Genomic DNA, 24732 nt, shown 5'->3' on the forward strand with positions numbered 1-24732 from the left:
TTTTGTTGATTTTCATCTTTTTTTTTTTTTTTTTTTTCCGAGGCTGAAATCATTAACCAGACGGACCTTGGAGACTGGAGGGAGGACAAATAAAAAGAAGATGCAGATCATTATTTAGGAGGGGAAAAAAAAAAAAAAAGAGGAAAAGCAAACAACAACAACAACGAAAAAAAAAAAAAGAGCCAAAAAAACCAACACAAACTCCACACTTTTAGGCACCTATTGCGTAAAAGTCCGTGCGGGCTCTCTGCTGCCTGCTGCTTGTTTGAGCGTCAGGGGTTGAAAGACATCGTGGAAATCACCTAAAAGCACGTCTGTAGCAGGTCACCAGTGGCGGGGAGGCCACTTACTGCAGGGGGAAATAACCTCCTGCCCCGCTCCCCGCCGCCGGGCACGGCTTCAACCCGGGAGAGAGCCGAGCCGCCGGGCGGGAGCGGGGAAGGCTCCCCGGAGCCGGGGCAGGGTGTCCTGCCCGGGGCGGGGACAGCCGGGGGGGCCCGGAGGCTGCTGTTTGCAAGTAGCAAGAAAGCCTGGAGCACCCGGCAGCCCTTCGCTAGCAGGTTTTTTTTTTGGGGGAAAAAAAAAAACCCTCATCCTTGTGAATTGGGGGCTCTCCTCCCGCCATGGGACACATCGATAGCTCGCAAAGGGCATCCCCGCCACACACTCCACACACCCTGTTACTCCGGTGTATACAGGACCCCGCTGCTTTGGGGGGTCTATTTGCACGAAGCGCTGCCCCAGCTTCCGAGGCTGTCCCGCCCGGCCCGACAGGGAGGTGATGGGCGGTGGCAAAGGCCCCTCTCTCTCGGCTGCTCCTGAAATCCTCGTTTCCCCGGCTGGTGCGGATTGCCCCACCGGCTTCAGAGTCCTCCCGTGCCTGCGGCGGGGGCTTGAGCCCTGCGCGGAGGGCAGCAGGGGGGAGCGGCGGGGAAGCGAGGAGCCGGCCGGACGGCAGCTCCCCGCTGGGCTGGGCGCGCCTGAGCGCTGCCGATGCCCCGATCGATAAGTCCGCTTCAATGTCACAGCCGCTGGGGAATGGAAACACTCCGTATCGTGGGGTGGCCTTGATAAAAGTATATTTTAAGTAGCGCGGATAAGGGAACGGGAGAAGAGAGGAGGAGAGCTGCCGGCACGTCGCTTGCAATAACCGCTGCGCTTATCAGCCTGGCCTAAACTCCCCAGCAGCTTCTAAAGTACATTAAGTTACATAAACACGGCTCGGAAAAGAATACACTCCATCCTGCGATAGTCACCGAAGTGACCCCTCGTACCTCCTCGCACCCGAGCCCGCCGAACCCCACGGCCGCAGCGCCCCGGGGGCACCGGGGCGGGCTCGGCGGGCGATGCTTGCGGCTCCCTGGGCTGCCCGGGCCGGGGAAAAGTGGAGGCGGGGGGGGATGCAGCGGCGGGATGCGACCGGACCGGAGCCTTACCCACCTCCCTAACGCACCTCTAGTAAGGGATCAGATTTGCAGAGACCCAGGAGTGGGGGAAGGAGCAACCACACTACTCCTGCACACGGCTTTCCCCCAACCCTTTTTTGGGAAGTCGAAGTGCCCGTGAGGGAATTTGCCTTAATTGGATACAAAACCTTTTTTTTTCCCCCAATCTGCCTCTTTCCCTCTTTGGCCACAGCGAGCAGGAGCGATGGTTACCTCTGCCACACCACCTCCCTCGCCAGCGGTGCCTTTCCGCACCAAGCATCCCCCCGCCCGGCTTTGCTCTGCAAAAATGCTTCTGTGCTCTCCCCGCAGATGCTCCCCCCGGGTGCCTACCGCAGCCCCGGGGCAGGAGATACTCGAGAGGCTCCCGAAGCCCCGGGGTGAAAGTTACGTCAGAAGAGTGGGATTTGGGGCGGGAGTGACGTCACGAAGAGTTAGGAACCGAAGGCTATATAATTTGAGCAATTCGGGCGCAAACCTGAAACGAAAAGCAGTGGAGAGGAAAGGAGTGATTGGAAATGGTTTCCCACGCCGGTCCCGGTTCAAGACGAGTTTTCTTATCGGGTCTATCGGAGGAAATAGAATGAAACTTGTAGCCCGGCTATAACGTAAACAGGCTAATCAGCGGTAAAAAAAAAACACGAGGCGCCTGAAGTGTAAAACACAGGTCACTTTGGAGCCAGGGCAAGAGGCGCCTGCCAGGCCAGCGCGGCCGGTCTTCCTCCCAGCCGTCCTCACCTCTCGGGCAGGCACCCCGCCGGCCCAGGCGGGGGCTCTGCCCAGCCACCGTCGGGGCACAGGGGCACCGACATCCCCCCCACAACCCTCCCAGCGAGCAAAGCCTGTCGCTTAAAAAAAAAAAAAACAAAACAAGACAAAACAAAAATATCGCAAAAAATGCCCCCCCCAAAACCAAAACAAACAAAAAAAAACCCACCAACAAACCCAGCACTTCTCGCATTATATCCATCCTTACACGTGCTCGAACTACCCTCGGGTTTAACTCGAGAAAGGGCACCCAATAGTCTTAAACGAAATGCGGGGTTTAAAGCCGATACCTCGGCGCTTTTCAGGTCAGAAATTTGCAGTGGCAGCACCCAAGGTGGGAGGAAGCGGCGTGGGCACCGACACCCGTGGCTTCCCCTGCTCTTTTCGCGCTTTTGCAAGCAAAAACCACGGGAAAATGTTTCATGTTGCAAGTTCGGGTCAGAAGGCATGCCGGGCGTTTACTAACAACGAATCGCTGCCCTCGCTTGCAAAAGCTTATTTTCTACTTAATATTACGTCCATTAAAATACATCTAAAAGAAAAAGAAGAAAAAAATCACTTCAACCCGGCAGGGTGACCAAAAGAACAATATTATTTAGAGAGAACTGACAAGAAAGAAGTATCACCTTTAATCGTACAATTTAATAGAGAAACGGTTTCTCGGCAAACTGGTTGTTTTCCGATCAAACCCTTGCCGCGCTATACCACAAAAATTAACGAGCACAATAAAACTCGGAGGTCGCAATCGGTTCGCCCACGCCGGCAATAGCGGGCGGCTACAGCCAGAGTTTTTCCGTACCCCCAACACTGCAAATTCTTCACCTCCCTTTCACCTTGCCTGCAAAGCCCGAAAGAAAAGCCGTGCCTACCCCGGGAGCACCGCGCATCAGCCGGTTTGGGGTCGGTTTCTGCCGGGAGGGCTCATGTCTGCCGGCTGCCGAGAGCCGGGCTCTGCTCCCGTCCAGCGCTTTGCCGCAGATGACTCTTTCTGTACAAACTGATGATGACAGATATCCAGCTGATAACCTCTGGTGAACGAAGTTATTTTAATTTCCAGTCACTTTCCTGCTAAGTACCATATCAGTTTGTACACAGCTGAGATAAGAGGGTTGGGGGGGGGGGGGGGGGGGATGGTGGGGGGTGGTGGAGAAGAATAAGAAAGAAACGGAGAAAAAATGCCTACCGCCTGCTGCTGGGATGGACACATCCTACAGCCTGCTTTGGCTTCACCTGACGGTTGGGGCAACTCAAGGAGGAGCCACATTTTTTCCTCTCGGATAGCTCGGATGTTAAGTAGTAAAAAAAAGGAGATTTGAGGGGGGAAGACGTTCACCTGGTTGCTTAGGGTGAGAGTCAGGCACACATCCTCCCGCGCCGCTGCTCGTCCGCTGCGAGGCCGGGAGGCGTGGGTAAAAAAATTATAAAAGGTGAACATTCACCCTAAAGAAGGTATTATCCGGGGAGGGGGAAGAGTGTGTATTTTTGGGGGGGTTAAAAAAACCAAACAAACAAAAAACCCCAAACAAAACCACCAAAAACCCAAAACAAAACCGCATATGAAAGACTCGGGCATCTGGGAGGGCGAGTCCCCCTCTGCTCGTCCTCGCTCCCCGAGCAGGGGGTCCGGCCACCTCGAGGTGCCCCCCCTTCCCCCCCCGCCCTCGACATCACCCCCCACGGCTGCGCTCGCTCCCGCCCCCGGCGCGGCCGCGCTGCGGGCCGGCTGGCCGCCGGGACTGGCACCCCTGCGGAGCTCCGTGTTTGTTTAGGGCTCGCCGAGCCCAATCAGGGCCGGCTGCCTGCAGTTTTCCGGCAGGGCTGCGAGAGGCGCCTCCTCTCTCCTTTTTATACATGAGCCGCCGGCAGCAGCCGTCGGACTCGCCGCCGCCGCTCGCTCCCGCCGCTCTGGATTTACCGCCCGCCGCGGCCCCGCGCCCCGGCCCCATGCGGGGCACCGGCAGCAGGTTTGGCTCCTCGCTTCTCGTTTCTATATCCGTTCCCCCTACCCCGCCGCCGCGATTTCGCTTTTTCTTTCCCCATTCTTCTGCTCCTGCCTGTCTGCTCTCGGCCGCTCTGGCAGGAAAGCGGCGCGGCGGCGGCTGCGCCTGGCCGGGAGAGCCCGAGGGAGACTTTGTGGGCAAACATCCGATGCCGGTGCCTGGAGCCCTTATCTGCCGGAGCCTTATCTCCCAGTTATCTCGCAGGACGGAGAGACGTATTTGGTGCCTATCTGCGAGGGGGCTGTGCGTGTGTGTCCTGTATTCGTGTGCCTGTGGTTATCTGGAGAGCCCCGAGGTGGGCTGGGAGCGGAGAGCCTCGCCGCCCGCTTCTGTCGCTGTCACTTCTCTGCCTCCCCTTTCGCTTTCTGCCTCTTCTCCCAGAGGCCGAGCACCGAGGGCTCGCTCTGTCTGTCTGTCCGGCCTCTCTCATGCTGGCGGCTCCGAAATGCCACCGGTCTCGGCGGGGGCCCCGATTGGCTGCGGGATGCGGGATGAGCGCCATCCCCCAAAGGTGTGCTCGGGCTTGGGGCAGGCCCCCAGCCAGGGCTGCCAGCGGGCCCCGGCCCCCGCTGCAGACACAGCCCGCCTGGTCCGGCCCCGGCCCCGGTCCCGGTCCCGGCCCTGGCGCCGCCGCGCACGCGTCGGGGCCCGGCTCGTGCGCATCTCTCGGCTCCCGGGTGCCCTTCCCTCCTCCTCCTTTCCGTGACCTTGGTCTGGAAATAAGCAAACAAGTGAGCCGATGCGCGGAATAGCTAACATCGCGCCCCGGAGAAATAACCTTAAAGGGATCGCCTTACTAATTGTTTTCTCGGTGGAACCGAGTCAAATGACTCATTCATTGAAATAAGCATAATAATAACAACAACAGCAGCAGCCAAGGAAGGGGCTTTGACACAGACCGGGAAAAATGCCCTTCTTCCGCCCTCGCCCCCTTCTCTCCCCACGCCCTCCCGCCCCCTTCGCCCCGGCGCGCTTCATGCTCGAACCCGCAGGCCGAGATGCGGTGGGAGCGGGGAGCAGCCCGGCGGGCGCGGGGCGAGGAGCGGGGCCGGAGCCCGCAGCCCTGCCCCCGCGGGACCGCGCTCCGCGGGGCGCTGCGCGGCCGGCGGCTCCCGGCCCATGTTGACCTGGGCTGCCTGATCCCATTCCGGCGGGGCGAGGGACAACAGCGCCGAGGCGACATGACTGATTAAGCGCTCGGAGGGTCCAGATAAGCCCTGATGAATCTCATTAAGGGAGGGAGACGGGCTGTCCCGTTTGCTAACTTTGTTATTATTTCTCTTCCCCCCTCTCCCTGCTCTTTTGTGTCCTCCTTCCCCGCCCTGCCCTGCGGACCCCCCCTCCACTCCTACTCCTCCTCCCCTCCTCCCCCTTACCCATCCACACCCAGCGGCTAGAAGGGGACCTGGATGGCCGTGGCTGAAGGCGGCTGGTGCGGGGTGAAGCGGTGCGCTGCGGACGCCGGCGGTTCCTCCTGCCCCTTCGCGACCAGAGAGCCGGGCCCGTCTCCTCCTTCGCCCTCCTCCTCGTCCTCCGGCAGCTCCCAGGGCGAGCGCGGCTCCTCCAAGACTCCTCTGCCGGACCCCGACGGCAGCCACCGGCCGGTCCCGCCGCCGCCCCCCGCCGCCGAGGGCAGGTCTCTGCTCGCCCCCTACGTGCACTTCGGGGCTCCCCACCCCTCCGGCCTGCCCAGCTGGGAGGACATCCTGCTCTTCGCGGATTTAGACCAAACCAACAAGCTGATCTGGTCCAGCCGCGGCTCCAAGCTGAGCGCCCTCGGCGCCGAGCAGCCCGAGGAGATGTACCAGACCCTGGCCATCTCAGCCGCCCAGGGCCCCACGCCTTACGACGGATCTCCGGGCGGCTTCATGCACTCCACGCCCAGCTCGCCTGTCTACGTGCCCACGACCCGCGTGGGCTCCATGCTGCCCACGCTGCCCTACCTGCAGGGCAGCGGGGCGGCTCAGCCCAGCCACCCGGGCGGCGGCCACGCCGTCTGGTCCCAGCCGGCCGCGGAGAGCCCCTCGTACAGCACCGGCGGCGGCTCCCACCCCTCGGGCCGCTTCCCCTACTCCCCCAGCCCGCCCGTGGCCAACGGGGCCTCCCGGGAGCCCGGCGCCTACAGCAACAGCCTGGGCGCCAGGGACCAGTACAGCCCCCTGGCCCGGCCGCTCAACGGCTCCTACCCGGGGCCCTACACGTCCTACGTGGGTCCGCAGCTCACCCCCGCCTGGCCCACGGCGCCCTTCGAGAACTCCATGCTGCACTGCCTCCAGAGCCGGGCCGCCCCCATCCCCGTCCGGGCACCCAGCGCAGGTAGGACCGGCCGCCGGGGGCGCGGGGGGGCCGGGCAGGGCAGGGCGGGGCGGGGAGAGCCGGGGCAGCCCGCTGCCCGGGTCTCCGAGGGGTGCCGAGGGGCGCGGGGAGGCCGCGGCGGGGCTGCCCCGGTGTGTGGGGTTGGCTGGCTGGGCGGCGCGGCGCGGCGCAGTTCCGGTGCCGGTGGCAGGACCGCGGTTCCAGGACCGTGGCTTTTGTGGAATGGAGGTAGCTCTCGTCGTTTGCGCTGGGGTGGGAGTGGGGGCGAACCTGCAAAACCAAAAAAGCGGCGTTGTTTGTAGTATGGTAGTCGGGGTTGCAAACCCGCCGTTTCCAAAACGAATCGCCCGATGTAAGCCTCGCTTCTAAGTTTCCCAACTCCGTACATTTCTGCTTCCTCAAAATGCGACTAACTGGCCACGAAACGGTGACAAATTCACTGCAAATTAACCTTTCTTGTAGCGTGGAGGAAAATTGCAGGGGCTCACTTAACCCATTTCGGGTTATTTCAACTACAAACCACTTCGCTGCTTAGCTAAAATAGAAAAGCAGCAAAGCAAAACCTCTGACATGAACGAGAAACCCCGTTTATAAACTACTGTTAAAATAAGGCACCTCTTGATGGGATTTTACTTTCGCTTCCGAGGTGCCCCGTCCTTTTTTTTTTTTTTTTTTTTTAGGTTAGGAAATTCTCAGTGTCATTAAATTAACTGTAGAAGTGGAGGCTGAGCTGCGATGATGTAGGCAGATGTGGAAAGATTAACGATTATTGCCGTCTCTTCAGCTTTAGAATATATATATGTATATAGAAATACAGATGAATAGAGAGGTGTGTGGGCATGTGTGTATGTATATGTATATTTTTATATATTTATGGATATTTATGCGTATATATGTATGTATACACACGCGCGCGCACACATTTGATCATCATTCGCTTTAATCATAAACTACCCGCTAGGTAGGTATATTTCATATATACACTGTGGTTTTCTCTTTCAGTGCAGTGCTGCAGAAAATTACTCGATGGCTTTTCAGTTTTCTGTAGGGGTGTACACGGTGCTTCTCCTGCCTTTCGGTGGTAGCCGGTAGATTTAGGCATTTTAAGGCTCCCACTCGGTGTCTACTTTCGTGACAGAGGGAAGAAGACTCCTTGTAGAAGTGGCAGGAGAAGGGCAGAGCGAAGCCGAGAAGCCGCGTCTCAGGGCGGCACCAAACTTGAGGTTTTTAACTCAGTTTCCGAAAGTTGCAGTGTAAAACTAGACGATGGAGGAAAAAAATTCTGCTTTTTTTTCGGGAGAGAGGTGAGGTTGGAGAAAGGAAGAGGAGAGGGGTGGGGGAGAAGGGGCAGAGGAGGGAAGGAGCGGGGCGCTGGAGGAGGCTGGGGCGGGAGTGCCAAGCCAACCGAGGAGGGCCACGGCAGCTTCTCCCTCTCCCGGGGGTTTCGCCCGCCCGTGCGTCTGTGGAGCCGCTCCCGCTCGCTCCCCGCGGGGCCTCTGAGCCCCGCCCGGCCCGGCGGGAAAGGTGCGGGCAGCGCCGGCAGAGCGGGCGGCGGGGGCCGGGGGCAGCCGCGGCCCTGGGGCGCCGTCCGGGCGTTTCCCTGGACGGTGCCCCCCGGTGCTGGGAAGCGGAGGGACGGGGGTTAGCGAAGGGGAGGACGGGCGCCGGGGAGGACGGGCGCCGGGGAAGCCGCATCGCGTTGTAACGTGGGGCGAAGCGGCCCGGCGCTCCTGGGCCACGCCAGGGTTCGGCTCCTGCGAGACAAAATGCGACAGCAAAGCCGAAGCCACGCGTGATCCCGTCCCAAATAATCGCGTCAGCGAGCAGGAAAAGTGTAGCCGCAATATATTTTTACAGCTACGTATGAGACAGTTCGATACAGCTTTCTTAACGTTCTTCGTAGTTACCGAAACCACATCTAAAATGACAACTTTATTTGCTTTCCTTGGAGTTAAGCATATTTCTCAAACGCTAAGGGGAAAAAATATTTTAAAACGCCCGAGAAATGTTGTAACGACGGAATTTCTTTCCGCAGGCACGAAGATAACGTTATAAAGCAAATAGCTGAGACAGATAACTGTTTAACTTCAGCGTCCTTGAAGCCTTAAGCATTTTCCTGATTATGGTCTTCAATGGCGCTTTTAGTGCAAAGATTAATAAATCTTAGCGATGTGCTAAGAGCCATAAGCTGACAACGTAAATTGAACTGCGCTCTCTGGACTCTGCCGTGTGCCCGCTCCTATTTAGCTCCTAATAATTTGCAAACGAAGGGAGGAGAGAAATGGATTTGGATGGGTGTGGGCCAAAAGGCCGTTTCTTAGCTCGATGCCCGCCGTGTCCCCGCAGCCCTCTCTCTCTCTCCAAAGCTGCCTGACGTTTACAAGCTCTTTCGCTTTACAGCGCAAAGCTGCTAAGCGAAACGTAAAAGAATAAGCCCGTGATGAATTAAGACAGGTAGCGGAGGCGATGGAGGGAGCAAAGAAATCAAATGGCGAAGCTAGGAGCCTCAAAGAGACTTCCGCAGGCTCAACTCGAAAGCTGCTGCAGAAATCCAAATGCCTCCTTTTTATTATTTCTGCACAACGTGGCACGGTATACGTAAAATCCATAATTACATTTTTTTTTCCCCGAAATATGGAGCGGTGAGTCAGAACAAGAATATAAGGATTCGTAGGGGTGAAGGTGTTTTCTTTCATAGGCCGGTTCTCTCCATTTTTTTTCTGTGTATTTAGACCCTTTTCCTCGCAGTGTTCTGTAGCTACGGGGGCAGGAGGCAGAACACTGCATACTTTTCCATTTCCTCCGTTTCCCACCAACCAGCTCGAATTTGACCAAACAGCCGAGGCGAAGTCGTCGCTGACTTGGCGCGTCAAAGTCCCGAACGCTGGCTGTAAATTTGCAATTTTTACTAGTCGCGAGGCGTTTTAAAATGAGAATCGGGGTAAAACCTCCTTGTCCAGCCTCGATCCGGGGCAATATTTGGGGAAACCACCGCTTCTTATATCCCGTCCCTGCGGTCCGGCTCCCAGAGTGGGCTTTGAAAGTGGGCTATTTTGGCAGACCCCTAACTCCCCCTGCCCCTCCTAAAAAGTCAAGTGCACCCCCTTCTCCGCCCGGTAGGCACCACGACGGGGGTTTCTCCCCTCGAGCGGATCCCGCGCCGCTCCAGCCAGATTTCCGAAGGGCCAAATCCTGACCTGAGTGCAGGGCTGCCGGGGCTCGCCGCTCCGTCTGGCCGGTGCTCCGCAGCCCGTCCCGGCGAGCACCGGCTCCGCTCCGGTTTGTAAAACAAAAGTTGCACCGAGGCCGGCAGCGAGTCTCTTGCCATTACTTTTTTTTTTTTTTTAAAAAAAGGAGGATTAAATAAAAAAAAATATTACCGCATGGCCGGGATCACTGCCGGAGAATTGCTTTTCCGAGGGCTGAAGAGCGGCCGGTTGCTTGCTCGCCCGGCGCCGGTCTCCCGGCGCGGCGGGGCCGGGGCAGCGCTGCGCGGTGCTTCGCGCCCGCCAGCGGCCGTGTCCCACCGCCTCTCCCCTCTGCTTCTACCCCCGCAGAGCTGCTGGAAGACCTGTCCGAGAGCCGGGAGTGCGTCAACTGCGGCTCCATCCAGACCCCGCTGTGGAGGAGGGACGGCACCGGCAACTACCTGTGCAACGCCTGCGGGCTTTACACCAAAATGAACGGCCTCAGCCGGCCCCTCATCAAGCCCCAGAAGAGAGTGGTGAGAGGGGATAGAGGGGAGGAGGTGGGGGGAGAGGAGCTGCGCCCCGAGGGACCCCCAGTCAGGGCTAGCAAGGGGGAAAGTGGGGCGAGGAAGGAGCAGTGCCCTCGGACCACCTTAGCCTGGTGATCCCCTCGGCCGCAGAACCAAAAGTGGGGCTCCTGACCAGGTTTGCGGGCCAAAGTGGTCACGGTGCAGGCGACAGGGCTGGTAGCCCTTTGGGTGCTGCTTCGGGCCCACCTCTGGGCCCCTTGCTGGTGAAATCAGCCTCCGCCCTGGGCGAGCCGCACAGCGGGCACAGGCCAGCCTGTTTTTTTTTGAGATGATGGACCTCCTTGGTGAGGGGGCATTGGTGACTTGGAAGAAATTTGTGCTGTTGATGTCGAATGTTTCCACCAGATAAAAATAATAAAAATCAAGGTTAGAAAGTGTTTGTTCAGAGGGCTAGGAATTTCTCCAGACCTGCTTTGTTTGCTGAGAGCTCGATTCTTGGGAATGTAAGCAAGTTTTGTATATAATTCAAAGAAAACCAATTGTTTAAACAATGATAATAGCCTTTGTTTTTTACTCCTAAGAAAAGAGCGGCAATTTTTCTAAAAATATACTCCTAAACTAGAGGGGGATAAATAAATAGTACAAACCAGAACCCCTGTTTATAACTCAGGCTGGCACTGAATAGGCAAGGAGAAAATTTAACAAGTGGGAACTGCACATTATGTTTAGCAAATCTGGGTGGAGGTCAGCAGAGAGAAAGAATACGCTCTTCAGTAATGGCTGTTGCTGAACGAGCCACAATAAATCACGTCCGTATAATCCAAGCTGATGTTTGGACCCTTGTGTATGGAGACAGTCTATCAAACCCATCAACTTTTCAAGCCCCTTTCAATCACGCCAGCTGCTTCGCTGCGTGCCTGTTTTCCTAGCACATCCCGTTCTTTATTTCACAACCGTTTGAATTGAATGCCCTTACGGCAGGGGGGAACCAAAAACCACACATGCGATGATCAGAGCAGACAGTAAGCGCTCACCAACCAACCCCACCTCTGCTTAAAGACCTTTCTTTAAGCTGAAGATTTAATTTAACTTTAAACCAGAGGTTAATTACCGCTGGGTGCCCATTTTTTCTAGCTGGCCATCCACTAAATTTCATGGCACAAGGTGTTATCTCGTTACCGGGGACAAACGCAGCAGACGGGCCAAATCTGCCGCCTGTCTGAAGTGTCAGAGCTCGACTGGCCGTGACACCCTGGCCCAATGCAGGCTTCAAGTAGCTGATACCCTGCTCTAGTATTTCTGTTTCCTTTCTTTTTTTTTTTTTTGAAGGCAGGGTAGGGGCAAGGAGACTAAAACTGAGTCAGACTGCAGCCTGATCTCAGCCTGACACCTCAGCAAAATAACTCTCAAATAGTTCTGCGTAACAATCCCTACCCAGTACCTTGGCCATAACTATAAATCAACCATGACTGTGTGTTCATACAGTTGGAAATACGTAGGTGAGAAGGGAAAATGTTTTGAAAATGCTAAACATGTTTAGATTGCCCCCAAGTTTCTGATAAAATTCCTGCAGCAGAAAAGTCATTTTAGCTTCAAAACATGTCAACCCCCCCCCCCGTCCCGTTTGTTTAGATACCGGAATGAGCAAAAGATATTGGAATAAAATATATGAAGATTTATACCAGACGGCATACGAAAGAAAGATTTAACAGAGTGAAACATCTGACAGCATTTCACTCGCAAAGAAAGAAAATGAAGTATATGTGTTAAGACCAGCTTTTTTTTTACCCAATCCATGTAAAAAAAAATTGAGGAGCACAATTTGGACGCTGTGTGCATACGTATTTAATAACAAGGTCAAAAGTTCTTTTTTCATGAGATCTGAATTTTTAAGATTAAAAAGTATATGTATGTACTTCAGCCTAGATTACGTTTGACTGGTTTTTGGTGGTTTTTTTTTTGCTATGCAATTAATAATGGATTACTGATTCAAAGTTACAAAATTCGTATTTAATCTGGAGTTCTTTCTGAGCTGTGCTGTAAGACGACAGCTTACTGCTAAAGAAACGCAAACATATAAAATTCAAGAAACTTGGTCATTACTCTGGAATATTCTTCATTCTCAAAATACTTGTATCGGTTTCCCAAGCGGTAGGCAGCTCTGCGCTATCAAAGGTGACCGAGTTTCATCTAACAGCCCAGCAGTAAATGATTCAAGAGGAAGGGCATTGTACCCTTAAGTTAGTAATTTCGGTTGTGGGCGCTTTATAGTCAGAACAAGATTAATGCAATCCTCTAAAACTGACTTCTCCATGTAAACTTGTTCGGCTGCCAGACACAGAGCTAGGCACAGATTTTTTTATATTTTTTTTTGACAATGCAATACTTTGAAAAAAGACTAGATTTATGATATAGCTGGAATTCTTTGCTTCTGATGAATGTAAAAGAGATCACTTGTTACAGGGACTTTTATAACCCATTCACCTTCATTTCACATGTTTATGAGGACTGCCTTCACTGATGATATACAGCCTGCAGCCATAAAGCTCCAGGTTATACGGTTATTTCTGATACAAGGTTGCTTCATCTCGGCTCCAAACTCCACGGAAGAGTGTCATAAATGGCTTGTTTGCAGTGGGGACCTTGTTGTCACCCACCAGCTTTTCTGCTGGCGGAGGGGAAGCTTTGCTCTGTAAAACACGTTCCCGAGGCACGCTGGTTTTCGTGCAAGGATAAAACGGGCGATGATAAAGACGTTTTCACAAAGATGCCGCTGTTGTACGTGTTACCCTCCGGCACCCAGGAAAGTTTGTTTTCTGCAGCCATGGTGCCACCGAGGGCAGGTGATTAAAGCTGCTGTTTTTTCCGATGAGTCGGGAGTATTGGTGGCGACTTCAGAGCTACCTCTTTGCCCACCGCACAGGGGAGAGGGCATTGGACCACCTGGAGAGGTGGCACAGGAGTGATGTGCCTTCTCCTCAGCTGGATGGAGCTGTAGTGGAGATGTTTCCTGGCTGTCCTGCTGGAGAACGAGCCAGCGCCCAGTGGTCTGAACAGAGGTCCCCGGGTCAGCGACTCCCAAAACACAAATTTTGCCTTTGCTGTGACTACTTGGAGTTGCAGATTTGCAGTGCCTCTTCGTGGCAGCTTTCCAGTCTCTGAAACCAGGATAATCTTGTTTTAATTTTGGGATATTGCTAATAGATGCTATAACAAAAGCTCCTACTGTCCCCACTGCGTGTTAAAGGACTTTTTATAAACTGTAAAGACATAAATCATTTGCTCCTGCCTGCCTGTTTACGCCTGTGTTTGCCTGCGCTTGCCTCTAGCCCTCGTCCCGGCGGCTGGGCTTGTCCTGTGCCAACTGCCACACCACGACCACCACCCTGTGGCGCAGGAATGCGGAGGGTGAGCCCGTCTGCAACGCCTGTGGCCTCTACATGAAGCTCCACGGGGTAAGCGGTCGCTTCAACGGCCGAGGGCGATTCCCCACCGGCTCTCATGCTCCTTTGGGGAAGGGGTGATCCTCCAGCCGGCGGGTTCCTGGTGGCTTTAGGGGATGGCATTGGGCTTCCTCAAGTCTGGGCAATATTTCTGTTCATGCTGATGGTCTCAGCTCATGGTTTGGACTGCGCAGTTAAGGAAAGATGAATGAAACAGATAAAACAACCAAAAAATGGTTAGAAAATGGCTATACCAACATGAAAATGGCCATACCATTTTAGCAAGTCATGCGTTTGAGAAGTTATGTGTTTGCCATTGTAACTCTCCTGACAGATTTGTACAAAGAAACCACCTTTGGATGAGTGGCAGAGGTCTTTTTGCCACCAGGATTTAAACCAGTTTTTAAACCAGACAGTTTTTCATGGACAGACATAGCTATGCCAGTAAAATTTTGAATGTAATTCAAGCCATAATTATGAAAGCAAAACTTTAAATGTAATTTCAGCCTTCACTAGGCAATAATAGAGGAAGAAAATAGTTCTATCCTGAATATATGCTGGAGTATGTTTTGGGTGAGACTTGGAGCCTGTTATGTCCCTGTGGATTAAGTTACAATCAAGCATAAATGTTTGAAGAGTGAGGGCATTAGGAGTGATTGGGACTTGGTCTAGTCCTCAAGAAAAAAGTAAATTATATCACAGGTTTAAACATTATAATGATAGTAAGCATATGCCTGAATTGTCTTTCTCCAAACTTGTGTTATCATTAAGTTAAAATATATTTTAAGTCAATATTTTCTGTATAATGATTATTGTTGTGATGACACAGAGCACAAAGCTGATTTTTGAGCACATTTTCCCTATAAATATAAATTTGGATACTATAAAGCAGAAAGTATCATGGGCAGATCTGCTTATAAATACTGAGTTGATTATGGCCTAAAGCCTCTGTCCTAAGACACCTCCAGTGATGATCTGGTTTGCGTAGCTGGTCCACAAGGAAGAGCAGTATTTTTTCCTCTCATATGCATTCTTGCTTTCCAGAATCGGTCACTGGAGATAATTCCTAACTGACTGGAATAAGTAATCAGGGATCAGATATACTCTCTCCGATTTAGTTTCATATGACCTATGGCCAAATGATGCTGTTTTTCCTTAAAAGTGCGCTGTTTTTCTGTGGATTGACAAAGGTGTTGGAAAAACTGTTTAGTTCACATGAAGAAAAAGTTTCCTTGCTTTCTTTATTCAGCTAAAACTCCTCTTGAAACAACCCATTGCTTTGCCCAAATTAAACACAAAGGTTTTTTTGAATCAGTACCACGACACAGGAAAATTTGACTTGCCATACAGGCATTTTCAACATCACCATTTGATCTTGTAGTGTATTTTGATTTTTGATATTGAAGTACATAAAGGACTCTGTGATAGGTGTGGAAATTTTATTTTTTCAGGTTCCTCGACCTCTTGCTATGAAAAAAGAAGGAATTCAGACCAGGAAGCGAAAACCTAAGAACATAAATAAGTCAAAGGCATGCTCTGGTAAGTATAAAAAGATAAGACAGTTGATCTGAGAGAGTTTTTTTGTCGTGGCTGGAAAATAATTGTTTTTAATACCAATTCCTGATCTTTCAGGTAACAGTACTACTACAGTTCCTATGACTCCAACATCCACGTCTTCTACTAACTCAGATGACTGTAGCAAAACCGCTTCTCCTGGCGCACAGACTGCAGCCTCCGGGGTAAGTCGTAAGCCAGTGTCCGTATCTGTAAGCAGACTGATCACTGTGCAATGTTATCACAGCTTTTATCTTATCTAGCAGAACAATAATCTAAACAAACTTTCCAGTTTTGTTAGCTGATACTGGAACAAGATTTTCGGAGGATATTACATATAGCTGTAAACAGAACAAGCTGAAGTACTTTACAAACCTCTTAATTAAGATCTGTATAGTTTTTATGATTAAGTTAACCATGACTTAACCTCAGACATTAAGTTTTGAAACTTCAGATTCTTCTATTTCAAAGGTTTTCTTTTGGAGCAAAGACAATAAATCATGCCCAATTGATCCTTTTAAGGAACAATTGTGCATGTACCCTGTGTTTTCTGATATTACCGGAATTTATAATTCAAGGCACTGCTGGACTCACGTTTTCCAAAAGCTGTTTAATATATCTATGCATTTGCACGCATTATCCCAAATGAGTGGTAAAACCCAGCGAAACGTCATCCCGCTGCATGGAGTGAAACATAAAGGCTTTTGGTTTAGACTAAGATGTGCACTTAAACCCCGATCCAGACCCAGCTGAAATCCAGCTGGGGAGCCCTGCTGATTGCAGTGCGTCGGGGATCTGCCCTCTCCTCGCAGAGGGCTCTTCAGGGGCCAGACGCTCAGCATCTGGCAGCACCAAGCTCCAGAGGAGCACCAGAGGAGTGCTGATCATCCCCTGCTTTAGTTTTGATCCTTATTTTACATCGTGTACTCAAACTGTCACAAACTTCCCTTCACTTGGTTAGCATGTGTGATGACTACTGCTGAAGTTGCGAAGCTTAGTGTAGATTAATATCTAAACCCTTGGCTCTACATATCCGTATCCACACTCACTCCTTGGGCCTTCTGTATCCTTTAATCTGCCACATCATTTCATTGAAAAGCTTTCCTAATGTAGCTTTCTCTACTCCTTTATTAATAAAAAGAACACCTTGTTTATAATAACTATTTTTCAGTATGTCTCGGTGTTCCCACGTCCAAATTCCTGTCAATAGTTTAATTCCTGACATACAAAGTTTCATTGTACAAAGGGGAGGAAAAAAAACATTTTTAGCAAATGCAATTGTTTGTGGACTGACAGGGCCACCCAGTCTCAGAGGCACTGGGTTTTGGGTTCCGATGCTGCCAGACAAGGATATTACTAAAAGGGCTTGTCTTTGACATGAGAAAGCCCTGTCAGTCCAATAAAATAAACAGATCACATCAAAAAAAGAGAAACACTAACCAAGAAGTGAACTGTTACTGGGTTTCAGGCTCCCCCCAGTGCACTGTTTTAGGCTTTCACCTAATATTTGCAAAAGAAGAAATGCAGCCAAATTTTCCTTAAGTTTTCCTTACATTGCCTTAAGCAGGACTACTGATCCTGGTGAATGTTGTGAGGTTTCTATAATGGACAGAATTAGAAGCACAATCCCAGCTGAGGCCGAGGCAGCGGCGTAGGCTGTGGGCAGCGCAGCTGTGTGCTGCTCAGGGAAGGAGAGGCCGTATAGATGAGATCCTGTTTCCCCTGTGCTGTTGTCTTCTTGACTCGCTTATGCCTGCCTTCCTTTCTGTAGTCCTTCTCCCTAGAAGAGCATAACAGAAGCCTGTTATTAATAATCTTTATGCTATAATTTTAATAGTACCATTTGTAATATAATTTTGCCAGGTGGAGATGTGTGGGTACCAGACGAGAGCAGGGTGGGGGCTTGGTTTGTGAGCCAAAAGGCTCACTGAGAGCTGTTAGCAACCAAGAGCAACTCCCAGGGACCCTAAGGCTGCTCTTAATTGCATCCCCAAGTGTCAGAACTTCAGTTCTCCCTGATTTTTCCGTAGTAGATCAGGCTGAGAGAGGACACTTGCACGAGGGCTGGGGAAATCTGTCTCCTTGATCCAGCAGGCAGCACAGTAACATCTGCACAGCCTTTTGCCCACCACAGTTTGAGTGCCCTGCACATGCAAAGCACTTTCAAATTAACTCTTGTGAAAAATTTCAATGAAAGGAAGTGATGGAGAGAGGCTGTGAAATGGGCTGAAGCGGAGAGGTTGCAGCAGCAGCCAGATATATGGGCATCCCCCTGACTCCCGCCCACCCTACATGAAGGACTAGTGATCTCTCACCCCTGCCCCACCCTGCCCCATGTGCACATAAATAAGGATGAGATTTGGCAGGTTGGATGAGGCTTTGAGCAACCTGGTGTAGTGGAGGGTGTCCCTGCCTATGGCAGGGGGGTTGGAACTTGATGATCTTTGAGGTCCCTTCCAACTCAAACCATCCTATGATTCTATGATTTGCAGGGGAGCAGTTGTCAGGACATGTCATGGACATGGCCACTTCCTTCCCTTGGGCTCCCGGCTTTGCTCAAGCATCAGCAATTCAAGGAGAGGAGCATGGGGGAGACTGGAGGTTGAAAGCAGAAAGTGGTAGCTGTTCAGATTGGCTCCCGTTGCCCCAGACATCATTTGGGAACATGATCACTAGCTGTGAAAGAAGTGAAATAATTTCATATGGGCCTAAATCCCATGGGAGGGGCTGAGCACTCATAAAGGCCATTGAAGTTGCTGGGAGTGAGGGACACACATTTTAGTGTGAGGCAGCCTGTAATCAGATCACATGCTGAAGCAAAGATATTCTACTAGATTTTTGCATTCCTTGATTATTTTTTCTTTTTCCATTTGAGTTGACCCATCGATAGCCTGAAGGTCTGTATTTATTCTTAGAACAGGCAATGGCTTTGCGCAAGGAGAATAAACTTCTCCAGGCCATGTCAGGAGGGTAAAAACCCTCGGATGAATCCAGGCTCTGTAATGTTTGGTCGCTTTAATGAGGGCAGCATTGATTCCTGCCAGTGGCACTGTGACGTTGCCGAAACACGGGCACCTGCTGGAAGAGCGAACCTGGCTCGTTCCCTGTGCGTTACACAACCAGCATGGCAACTTGTTTTTGTTTTGCTCTGTTTTTACTTCTCCGGCCCTTATTCTGTGAAAAAAGGAAAAATGCCAAATTGACATTAGGCAGAGAAATCTGATGACGTTTTAGAAACTGTTGTCTGAAATTCACAGCAATGTTGTTGCTAAATGAAACAGAGAAAATGAATTCCTCTACTGGTACAAAAGCAATTTATTATGCCTTTTATGGGAGGCTGCCAAAAGAGCTCCCAGTTATGTAGAAATCTAATGGAAATGAAATTCAGCAGAATTAATTTGTGTCAGTAATACTCACTTTTTGCTCTACCTTTCTTTATCTCTTTTAAGTAAAATAAAGAGGGTAGGGCAGAAAAAGAGAAGGGCAGCAATTACTCTTCGAAATGTCTTTGAGACTATCTGTTTCATGAAAGGGGTCTTATATGATGCCAATTTTGAGACAAATTACCAAGAATCTTAAATGTTGATTTTATGTTCTAGCTAAACATTAAACATTTAAAAGATGTGATTAATGAATTGCTGTGGGTGCAAAGTTGATGTCAAACATCCCAAAATGTAGAAGTGTTTGGACTGGAGATATTTTGTTGTCCTATTGTAAAGGGCCTATTTGCCAAATTCACATCTGGATCTAGGATTTAGACCTATTTCTGTTTTCCTAAGCAGTATAAGTACTGGGCATCCTGTGTTACTAATATGGAAAAGGTCCAGCTGCATGATATATGAAGTTGCCTTACATCCCCATAAAAAGAAGATTTGAAGGTTTCAGACAGCCTGCATCTGCATCTGCATCTATACCTGCTCTGCCTTTGATGCTGCTGGAACTGTACAGAGAAAAGTTACGCAGAATAATTTACTAAACGAAGGGCACAGTCTGTAGTGCACAGCCATCCGTTTCTGTGCAGGGGCTCCAAATGGTGTGATTACCAGAAGGACTTTATTCCCTTATTAGGATAAAAGGCAGTATGAAAACTGCTGTAAAAGCTGCTTTTTATGGCAGGACATGGAGGCTCCATGAGCCAGGGCTGATGTCAGTAAAGGCTCAGCAGCAACAGGGGAGCTCTTCTTTCAGAATATGGTACTGCGCCCTTTGCCTTCACTTTGGAGCTTTCTCAGAAGGACCGTAATCACACATCATGGAATAACTTAGGACAGTTGTCTTGCAGGTAAAACAAGTGTTTACTTCCCTTGGATGTTTACCTTGAGAAGTGGTTCAGGAATGGCCCTTCAGTATCGTAGACTGGAAAGTGGGACAGCTGACTGAAATGGCCTTGGTAGGTGATGAGCTAGTAGGAAAACGCGGTTCTAACTGTCCTCAAAATGCCTGACAACCTGGGCTGAATTAACTGAATAGCTTCTCCTGGATTTGCTTTCTTTTACTTTCAGAAGAAGGTTCGTGTGATGGTTAGAGGTGGTGTTCTTCGCCTCTTTTTAGGCAGAAGGTTGGTAGGACTTTCATGCAGGTGACAAGGAATCAGCCTCTGTACACTATTTCCCAGAGTGTGGATGCACTCAGATATTCAACCTCTTTAAAAAAATCTCCTAATCACCTGGGCATTGAAAAGTTGAATGGCCAAGGGGCCTTCAGACTGTCACATGATAAGATTTCTGTTAGTATAGAATAATTTTCTAGCTGTCAGGATAGGGTTTCCATGAGAAAGACTCACCAGCATGGTTGTTAGGACTTTCACCTGGAAAATGGGAACACGGTGCCTCAGTCCTGCTATGAGTAAATATTTATCTAAACCAGGTGGAATAAGATCAACAGGAGGCATGAGGAACATGGCAACCTAAAATATGAAATAGTCTGGTAGTCAGGGCATTGTGCTGGAAGATCTGATACTCTGATTTAAATCTTCTCTTGGTCTCCTACCCCTTCTGCATTAGTCCTCACTCCTGGACAAAACAGGATGCTGCTTTCTTCTCCCCACTCAGTTCCATGAAATCAGTCATTCATTTTCTTTGCTTCGTGTACATGTATCCAAAAGAGAGCATTTAATTTTGTATCAAACAGAATAAGGCAATCCAGCTTTTTTGTTTCAGCACAGAAAACCAAGGAAAACGTGTCTTTTTGGTTCTACCCAAAACATCTATATGCACATGGACACATACATTTTGCTTGGGTTTGTTTTATTGCCAAAGCAATAAAGCCAATTACTCGTACAGCCCTCAACAGCAGAGGGGTCATCAGCTTTCCCAAGCTGCACTGGAAGTTGCCTCCCTTAGGAAATTAATGAAGTATTAACTGCAGATTTATGTTGTTATAATACAAAGGAGAGATTAGAAGATATGTAAACTTACACATCTGTAGTATAAACAAAAGGATCAATTGGACTAGCAAGAAATGACAACCTTGCATACTAAGCGGCTCACTAACTCAGAAAAAAAAAGCTGTGGTTTTGCAGTGCTGAGGTTTTTCTCTTCAGAAACCAGGGAGTGACAGTACTGGGAGAAAGTCCTCTTGGTGGGGATGGCAGTTATCGCACGGTGGCTAAAGCTGGAAAATTAAAGACTCCATCGCAATTTGCCACAGCACTTTACATGCAAAAGAAAATTTTGCAAGTGTGTTTCAGCTGACTACAGTTATCATTTAAGTGCTGTGAAACTAAACTATGCTAACCGAAGAGGAAGAGAGTGTCAGCTCAGACTCAGCTGACTACAGACCTAGTGTAATGTCCAAAATTTGTGGAGCGCTTTCAACCTGTGAAGCAAAGGTCTATCTGATAGAGCAAAGGTCTACGCCAAGGCCACTTGCCACCCCCTCCAGCTGTTACCACAACTCCTTGCCCAGAGCTTTTGCCTCTCAGCTGCGGAGGCGTGGGGGGAGGCTGGGGGGGGATGTCCCTCCCTTCTCCCAGCTCTCCGTGGTGGGCAGATGGCGCAGGAAAGAGGGGGTGGAAGAAAGCAGGAGTCCTTCAGCCAGAGATGCCTGTGCTGTTCCTCAAGTGCTAGCTGGCAGAGGCTGAGCAGCCTGGTTTTGATCTGGGACAGCTTTAGTAGGGTTGAATTCGGCTCGAGGCTGCTGACGACAGGTTTGGGTACAATGTAGGTGTCTAAGTCCCTCCGTGGCTCTGGCAGAGGTCTCCCTGTGAGCATAGTGGGCAGGTCCTCTACAGAAAGGCCACCTCTGATCCAGACAACCTGCCTGGGGGCTGCCCTATGACCAGCTCCTGCTGGTTTGGGTAAAAAGAACCTTTGCAGATACAAACACAGCCTTCCTCTGTTTGTTTGGGAGGCAAGCTCTTCCCCACGGGCTTGCTTCATTTTTTCCTCAGGAAGCAGAGCTTTAGTTGATTATCTATCCTATTATCAGATTTCAGCAATAAAAATAAATCCATTACCTTTTTATTGATGGAGCCAGCTGGTGTGAATTAGAAGAGCTAGTTGACTTCAGCAGCATTGTTCAGCTTATTTATTCCAGCTGATGAATGTCCTCTAATAACTAACTGTGGCTTCTGTCACCTTTCATCCTCAAAGCTGGAAAAGTAAGAGCAGAGGTAGGCAGGTTTGGGAGCAGAGCTGTGATTCAGCTGCGTCCTTTTCATGAGCTAAAGTTTGTTTTCCGTGTCTCACTTTGGGAGCTGCCCGAGCTGCCTGAATTTGTCATGACATTACCGGGGTGGGGTTTCCAGGCCTGGCGGTCCTGCCCAGGTCCTGCCTGCCCCTGGCTCAATGGAGCCAGGATCCGGCCTTGGTCAGGCAGGGATGGGCAGTCTTCAAACAGGACGTGCCTCCGTGTCCTCCCTTCTGGGGTGCCCGAGGGAGGGGTAGCTGATAACTCCACATGGAAATGGCAGGTCCCTGTGCCCCACCTTTGTAGGGCTGAATCAGGAAAAGGGTGAATTACACTTTCCAAGTCTGGAAAAAACAGGTAGTGATAAGATATTTGCCTACCGGAACAAAAGCGGCAAATATGGGCAAACGGGAACCTTTCAAAACAGCTCCTAGTATTTTTAGGTCAGGTTGAGCAAACACTACTCAACTTCAATTTAAACCCTTCTTCCACTGCGGGGAGACTCGAGCTGTTGAAAATTACACCTTTTGTGCAGCAGAAGTCTATTTGATGTATTAGAAATAAAAAAAACCCTTTTTATAAAAACTAGGCTGATGCAAGACCAAAACCTGACAGAAAGGTTAGCATGAAACCTGCCTCATTGGATTCCCGGAGCACAGTCACAGGGAAAGAGGATATGGAGATTCATTGTCGCTCAATGACAGTTGTGTATTTGAGAGAGCATTCAAACATATTTCTTAGGATTAGAGATATTTTGACTGTTCTGGGGGGCAAGCAGTTGTTCATTCCCTCTCTGTATTTCTGGATAGTGACTGGTGGAGCAGCGTCCTGGTTGATGACTGCATGGGAGAATAGTGACGATCAAACCTTGTAATAAAAGATAAAGAAAATATTGGAGCATTTCAATATATTTTAGACAAATGTGACTGCTGGCAATGAGTATCCCTTCCAGAAGGTGAGGTTTTCCCTGAGTTAAGCACAGCAACAAGAACCCTGCACAGCACCGTTTGGAGATTGCCTTTGAATAAGTGAAGCCCTGCTTTGCCTTTGTCAGGACTGCTGGCTTGGCACGGCTCCAGGAGAGCCAAGAGCTCTACTCTTGTAAAATGATTAAATATGTATACTTTTCACTTAAACAGCAGGCAGGAAGCTTCTGCAGTCACAGTTTGGGATAGTCTTTTTTTTTTTTCTTTTTAAGGAATCTCGTCTGAAGACTATCCATTAAGGAGTAAATTAAAGTTTTAAAGTTGACATATCCAAGAGTTAATTTTGCATGAAGTCAGCTTTGAAACATTTCCTTTATCAGGTGAAAGCGTTGCCCCTTCTCTGTCTGGCACTGCGAATTTTTCCTCTTTAGTGGATCTGCTCAGCCTCATGGAAAAAATGATTGTGTCTTTGTCTTTGTAACTCTCCTTTTCTCTGTGAAAATAAATGGACTGGTTCCAGTGCAGTTCAGAGCTTCAACTCTGTGCCTACCGGGGCTCCCCTGCGTGTTGTCTTGTGCGTGTAAGTGGCGGAACAAAAAGGCTCCTGGTTCAAAGGCATAGTGTTTCCCCACTTGAGATGAAAGGAGTGTCTCCTTTAGTGGACAGTCTTACAGGGATGAAGTGGTTGTGGCTAGTGTTTTGAAGAGCGAGGGATGATTTTAGGCATTTCAAGGTCTGAGGGATCCAAAGCAGGCTGATTTCCAGGAGGCGCTCTGCATCTGCTGCTGGAGAATTGGGATGTATTGAGCTTCTCTCACTGGGGAAGCAAAACTATAGGTGCCATCACTCCTGGATCACATTTTTGGTGTTGGCATCTGTGACGCTTCAATAGGGGGCAGTGGGACACATGCACGTTACCTTCTTCATCATGGTCTGATTCCCAGGTTTTTCTGCACATCATGCACTTTCTTCTCCACCTTGCTGTGAAGATAGCCAGGTGCTGATCTCCAAACACAGATATCAATCCCATCAGCAGGGCTGAATGAGCAGGCTGACCCTGAGACATTTTTTTCAGCTTCAGGAGTTTGAGGCACGGTGGCAAGTGGAGAACAAACTATGGCTTTCCACAGAAATCCTGGGATAGCAGCTGTACCCCGAGCCTGCCACGCTCCCACTCACACTCCGGTGTGTGCAAAGCCCGCCTGCTCAATGAAATCTCTCTTTGTTCTTCCCCTCACTCCAGGCGAGCTCGTCGGTGATGTCTGGCACAGGAGAGAGCACCAGTTCCGAAAGCAGCAACCTTAAGTATTCAGGTCAAGACGGGCTCTACACAGGAGTCAGCCTGACCTCCACGGCCGAAGTGACAGCATCTGTAAGACAGGATCCCTGGTGTGCCCTGGCTCTGGCATGACCCAGCATGAGAGAAGCTGGATCCCGGCGCTGCGCAGCAGCCCCTAGACGTCTGTCCACGGTTTCTTCTGCAGAGCGGTCACGGAGGCAGCGAGAGTGCTGGCAAAGACCATTCCTATGAGATTGTTTCCGTGCCTTGGTGGCAGAGGTATTTTTCAGCCTCTGAAAGAGGCTCTGCCGAAGCATCCAGTTCCTCATCTATGCAAGAAAAATATAGGGAAAGGAAATGCCCACCAGGGGATAGCTAATGCACCCTTACACTCTCAAAAAAAAGAAAAAAAAAAGAAAAAAAAGAAAAGAAAAAGATAAAAAAAAGAAGATATAAACCTAGACCTATTGATAGATTCCAGAAATACATTCTCGGCTTACCCAGAAGCGCTGCCTTTCTGATCGTATAGTTGTTTTTACTCTCTCATCACCTTCTCTCCCAAGAATTTGGTGGAAGTCATCAGTATCGGGGAGGGAGTAGCAAAGGCTTTAATTACCAGAGATAGCAGGATACTTTTTAATGAGCTTCAGAAG

The 24732-nt window shown here is 50.2% G+C and overlaps 1 protein-coding gene across 2 annotated transcripts; it reads left to right on the top strand.

Moving 5' to 3' along the window:
- The first annotated feature begins 5622 nt into the window (after positions 1-5622).
- On the top strand, positions 5623-24211 carry GATA6 (GATA binding protein 6). Of its 2 annotated transcripts, none has more exons than XM_086609228.1 (6): positions 5623-6529; positions 10087-10253; positions 13577-13702; positions 15142-15229; positions 15308-15429; positions 24044-24211. In XM_086609228.1, the coding sequence occupies exons 1-6, from the start codon at positions 5623-5625 to the stop codon at positions 24209-24211; spliced, it is 1578 nt and encodes a 525-aa protein (XP_086465354.1). The 2 variants fall into 2 exon arrangements, with proteins under 2 accessions (XP_086465354.1, XP_086465355.1); XM_086609229.1 differs by having other exon boundaries at positions 15323-15429.
- Positions 24212-24732: the final 521 nt, after the last annotated feature.

This window comes from Tauraco erythrolophus, chromosome 3 (assembly GCF_009769465.1).
Source record: "Tauraco erythrolophus isolate bTauEry1 chromosome 3, bTauEry1.pri, whole genome shotgun sequence".
Classification (NCBI taxonomy): domain Eukaryota; kingdom Metazoa; phylum Chordata; class Aves; order Musophagiformes; family Musophagidae; genus Tauraco; species Tauraco erythrolophus.